General features: G+C 39.7%; 1 protein-coding gene across 1 annotated transcript in view; it reads right to left on the minus strand.

Moving 5' to 3' along the window:
* Positions 1–5,594, minus strand: part of TM9SF2 (transmembrane 9 superfamily member 2) — a 64,889-nt gene extending 59,295 nt beyond the window's left edge. Inside the window, exon 1 of the mRNA XM_003928220.4 lies at positions 5,222–5,594. Coding sequence (XP_003928269.1) covers positions 5,222–5,392 — 171 coding nt within the window. The 5' untranslated portion in view covers positions 5,393–5,594. The remainder of the gene's footprint in view (positions 1–5,221) is intronic.
* Between the last annotated feature and the right edge of the window lie 406 nt (positions 5,595–6,000).

A 6,000-nucleotide genomic window follows, 5' to 3' on the forward strand; every position in this document is an offset into this window, starting at 1 on the left:
GGGTGATAAGCAGTCAGGGTTCCCCAGGGGAAAGGCAAAGAAGAAGAAGAGTGCTCAGAGTACAAGTCAGTGTCGAAGAACCCAGACTTTGGATTCAGTCTTGGGCTTGTTTGCATCCTGGCTTTACTACTTAGCAGCATCTCTGTATACTTGAGACAGCTACTAAATCTTATTGAGCTTCTGTTTCCCAATCTAAATAACATAGGAATGTTATAAAGTTTAGCTAAGGCATATATAAAACACACAAATCGTAGTCTTTACTACTATTATTAGCAAAGGGCAATAAACAGGTTTGAAAAGTGAGAAGAGGAGCAAAAAAGGGAAAAATTAACAAATTTTCTCCAAAGTCTTTCATAGTTAATTTTAATGAAAATAGAATGAAATTGTTGGGATACATGTAAAGCAGCTACAATTAACTACAAAACTTACTGAGAGACCATAATGATAGAAGACTTCAGGAGAGAACAGGGAAGTAAGGGCTTGCGCAGCTGGGCTCTAAGGCTGACAGTGCACAGATCAATTTCTGTAGTGCTGATGTGGGTCTGTGTGTTTGTGTGGGGTGTGAGGTGTGAAGCATATGTCTGTGATTTGTTACAGATATTCCAGTATACACCTTCGGAAGTGCAAGTTTACACCCACCTTAGGGAGGGGCCAAAGGCAGAAAGACACAATTTTATTTATAGACTTTTCTTGCTTTCTTCATTCTAACTCTCAGATTCACTATAATGAACAATCACAGTTTTAAAATAGTTTTACTTACAAATTTAATTTCTGAAAGGCAAACTTTCTCAGTTTCACATACCTTTTCAGAGGAAGAAGGAATAACTGTTGGAATGTGTATTTACCATAGTCAAAGTTATTCCTTCCAATGCCAAATTTCATATTTAAAACACTGACACCCAAATACTAATGAGTTCCCAGAAGCTAAGAATCAATGCTCTTATTCCAGAGAAAACTGAAAATGTGAAACTAAGTATCAATAAATATTTATCACTATACCAATAAATACATATACACATTATGTTTTTTTCTTTAAATACTTCAAAATCTTTAAACTACTTGTATGGTCAAATTAAATTAAAACAGGTACATATACATTTATTCTGTGTCTGTTCAGATCAACATTCAGGACTATTTTTCTAAATTTGACTCATTCCAGTATTTATACACAACTGCTCTCAGAATAACAAATACAACTTATAAAATGCTTCTAGAAATAACTACCAAGAAAGGAAAGTATGACTCTAAGGAATTTTCCTTCTTACTAAAAAGTTGTTAAATTCATTGAAACATTCTTTTTAACCACTAGGGGGTATAATTGGTCATTTTCCCTTACAGCAAAGGGAAAAAAAAATTGTAATCTTTCATCTAAGAACATGATCTATCCATCAAACAGTAAAAAAGTGGCAGATGTTTTGGAGAATTAATACTATTTTTAGTTCTTAGGTCTGAATTCTGGTTGACAACCCAATAATTACTTGAAAATTAAAAGCAGCAAAGGCGAACTGCTTGCTAATCTCCACCTCTAGCCATCAGAATGCCACTCAGCACAAAGATTTGATCTAAAGCTAAAAAGCATGCAGCTAACTGAAACAGTCAAAACTTTTAGAAACTAAATTAGAACTCTGTACTTTGCCCTGGAAGTTCTATTCACTTACAATCAGGGCTTTATTCTACTTATTACAGTCACATAGTATCCCTGATTTTAAGAAAGTAGAGTCTACAGTAGAGAAACACCACAGCTTAATCTGTTATTACTATGGTTTCAAAACCTAACAAAATAAAGCAAATAAAAGAAACATACTAAAAGACACAGAAACTTCAACAGCAATGGAAGCAAAGCATTTAAAAAGTGTCTAGGCCAGGTGTGGTGGCTCATGCCTGTAATCCTAGCACTTAGGGAGGCCGAGGCAGGAGGATTACCTGAGCTCGGGAGTTCGAGACCAGCCCAGCTAACATGTGAAACCCCTTCTGTATCAAAAATACAAAAACTAGCCGGGCGTTATGGTGGGCACCTGTAATCCCAGCTACTCGGGAAGCTGAGGCAGAAGAATCGTCTGAACCCAGGAGATGGAGGTTGCAGTGAGTTGAGATCACACCATTGCACTCCAGCCTGGATGACAAGTGCGAAACTCCATCTCAAAGAAAAAAAAAAGTGTCTTAGGGACCATTGCATCGCTATTAAATTGATAAAAATTAAAATAGTGTGGTGACACAAGGTATTATTTAGTTAAAGGCACTGTAAATCAATTCTATCATTGTTGAAAGAAATCTGGCAATACTAAGCAGAACCACAAAACTTCTTGTCTTTGTCTAGAATTTTATATTTGGGAATATGCAAATAATTACTGCTAAATACACTGTAGCTAAGCTACTCATAATAGAGAAAAATTTGGGCCAATCTAAATGTCCTACAATAAGAATGGTTAAGCAAACCATAGTACAGAAACAGAATGAAAGAGTATAGGCTATAGAAAGCAATAAGAATGTGTACCACCTCAATATTCAAATGCATGCATATGTAAAATAAGTTTTAAAAAAAAAAAGGAGACCATCAAAACATACTCAAGGTATCTATGAAGGCTAAGATTATTAATCAGAAGCTACAGCAATATAAATAGAATTTTATGTTCACTGGACTCCTGTTTCTCTGCCAGCGAATTCAACATAAAATAATTTTTAAACACAGAAAATTACTAAATCCTCAGGGTTCTTCTGATTCTCTCAATTTACATCCTGAACTAAATGCACAACACAAACATTACAGTACATAAAAACACAAAACTACCTAAATTATATACATGTTGAAGATATTTGTCTCATCTCTACACTATCACAGCAATGACAAATATTGCACTTTTCCTCTAAGAAATGCAAAACAGCCTCCAAGGGGAATATGTAACAATCAAATATGATTATCCCTATTTTACAGATGGAAAACCTATTGGTAACAGTATCAATGACCTGCCCAATTTATCCAACTTCAGATTCACTACCTTGACAGCATCTTTTGGAAATAATTATTTCCATTGCACAACTCTCATTTCTAATTTTTTAAAGAAGTTCCTTCCATGTTTTTGAATAATGTGTACAAGACTGTCCTCCTTAATACAGAATGGATTAGAATAAATTATTAATATCCTGATTGAAGTAATACAAATTTAAACTGCTTACTGTTATTTATAACATCATCTTTGAAAGGCAAAGAAAAGAAGTATGAAAGTTTATTTCAAATTCTCTACATCAGTTAAGTCATATTGATCGTAGGAAAAGTGCTAAAAGTACACCCTCTGCTCTTCTAAGAGTTGTTTCCGTTGACCAGATGTGAGTGTAGCTGGCAATAAAAGTAAAAATCCAAACATTTCAGAAAAATGATCTACTCTGCCTGTTTTATCCCTATACCTATGAAAATTAAAAATCCAAAATGACCCCCAAGATTAACTAAAAAATAACTATAATACAACCTAGCCACTTACCAAAGGACCTGTTGAGAAAACAACCTAACTGGCAGACCATCTGTAAGTTTTACTTATTTATTTTCTGAAGTACTTTTCAAATGTCACTTCTTCTACAGAGCTTTCCCTAAAGACTCTAGTTAGTCCACAGATGTTTCCTCTTTTGTGTCTTAGAACACTTTGGACATCATCCTGTGCAATATATCAATTTCAGTAACCTGTACATAAGCTTATGTCCCTTACTTTGAGGTTCCTAGAGGGCAGGAAATGTATTTTTCATCTTTGAGGCACTAGGAATAGAATATACAACTGCTGTTAAAATTAAATTAAAGACCAAATCCTAGCTTTAAAGGTTGGTTACTAATATACTTAATGGAAAAACCAGTGTACTTACAAGTCTAGATCTCTCTTCCACGTGGAAGCACAAGAGGAAGGGATTCTTTCAGTCAAATCCTCAAAAGAGTATAAGCTTCTTACCCTGCAGAGTGCTCTTAAGTACTGAACTGCTGATTTGAGTAAACTTTAGAGATCTTTAGATTTTTTTTTTAACAGATACAAGTCTTTGCAAAGATGTATAAACATGTCATTCAGAATAGCTGACAACCTAAACAGAAACTGCCAAAATGTTATGAAAAATTTAATAGCTTATCTAATGCCCTAAAATAACCTCAAAAGTCACAGCTATAGTAAAGCTAGCAGTAATAAAATAAACACCAGCTTAAAAAAAAAAATCGAACTTAGTAAATAAGCCTATTTATAGATTGTAAACGTTTGCTGAACGATTATTTGAATAGTTAAAATCATTAAAGGTTTCAAGGAGATCCTCATCCCCCAAATGTTAAGTTTTAAATAAACTTAACAAAGTAATAGTGTGTTTACTGTAAACCCCTACACCCGGATAATCTAAAAGCAAGTTACTTTACTCAGGCCTCTTTTACTAGCAATTAAACTGAAAACACTGAGTGTGAATGTTTTAAGAGATCAAAGTTTTCAAGACTTGCCCTAGGTAAATATTAGTTTCTCCCATCATTTGCCCTTTTAAGTGTTTAAAACCATCTCAGAGAAACTAGTGAGATCTGGTGTCTTTTATTTGTGTATTAAATCTTTTACACTCAACAGTCTGAAATCCAGTGTCTAAACCATTACAGCAACTCTTTATTATCGCAGTTTGTACGGTTCTGGGTGTTACACTCCACAAATAAAGAACCAACTTCTATTTGTGAGGCAAGATATCAAAGTCCTAGAAACAAGCTCTTCTAAGCAACCAGTTCCAGGAAAGTGCAATTAAACAGGAAGCAATGAAGTTAAAAGTTAATGAAAACTGTAACCAGGCTGAGTGTTGCTCACATGCAGGGAGTCGGTCACCCGCTTCCTTAGCGTACGTGATACACGGCTGTGAGCGACCATTCAAGCGCGGACCTGCACGCATATAAAAAGCTCTGCGGCGCGAAGCCCAACGCCAAGGGCGCTCCACACACAGTCTCTGTTCCAGGAAAAGTGAATACAGCTGCTCGTGCTACTTGGTCCGCAAGACGCGAGGCGAGTCTGAGGCCCACCGAGTCCTCCAGAATCTACCCTTGCAAGGGCTAGGGCTGTTCCAGAGCCCCCCACCCACAGTCCAGCAGACTCCAAAAGCTTCTGGGGAAACTCGACCCCACCCACTGCTACGCCCCCTTCCCTCCTTCCCACCCGGGGATCAGTTTCCCCGGATAGGGGCGAGTTCCCCTTCCGAAAGTGCATCAAGGGGCTCGCCAGGCCTCACCCACCTTGCACTCGTCGCTCTGTTTTTCTTCGTCGCAGAAGTTGACCGGCGCCAGGCCGGGCAGGTAGAAAGCGCTGCTCCGGCGCGGGCCAGGAGCCGCCCCCAGCAGGAGCAGCGACAGCAGCAACAGCCGCGGCCACCGAGGTGGAGACGACGCCCGCAGCTTCACGCTCATGACGGCTGTTTCGGGGAAAGGGCAACCAAGCCTAGGGGGTGAAAAGGGAAGGAGGGGTGGGGAGGCTCGGAGACCACCACAGGCCGCCGGAGACAAGGGAGGCCGGTCCGGGGACGGCTAGTTCCGGTTGCGCTAGGAGACACCCTGCGTCCCGCAACAGAAACCGAACCGGACCGCGACCGAGCATGCGCACCGCCGTTTGCACATGCTCAGTGAGAGCGGTCGCAAGCACCCCCAGGAGTTTCCGGGAGGAAACGGGGGCGAAATCCACTTTCCGGGTTTTCCGCGCGCCGGCTGGGGTGGTTGCTGGGAGAGACGTTCCGGCCCTTTCACGTACGGAGTCCGAATTCCGATCTAGAGCGCTCAAGCTTGGAGGCCACTCCCCATTTGCTGCTGGGTACAAATTTCTCGTATCCATCATACCGTTTCTCTACCACACTGCCCGCGGCACGCCAGTCCCTGTGACAGAAAGCATCTGCTGATGGAGGCGGAGTTGGGAGAGGAAAAGTTCGGGAGACACCTGGTTGAGAGCAGGCTAAGGAAACAAATGGGGAGGAACTAGCCACAAATTCTCGAATACCTACTCAAAGGAATCTGCATGGACAGTT

This window comes from Saimiri boliviensis, chromosome 16, assembly GCF_048565385.1.
Source record: "Saimiri boliviensis isolate mSaiBol1 chromosome 16, mSaiBol1.pri, whole genome shotgun sequence".
Lineage (NCBI taxonomy): Eukaryota > Metazoa > Chordata > Mammalia > Primates > Cebidae > Saimiri > Saimiri boliviensis.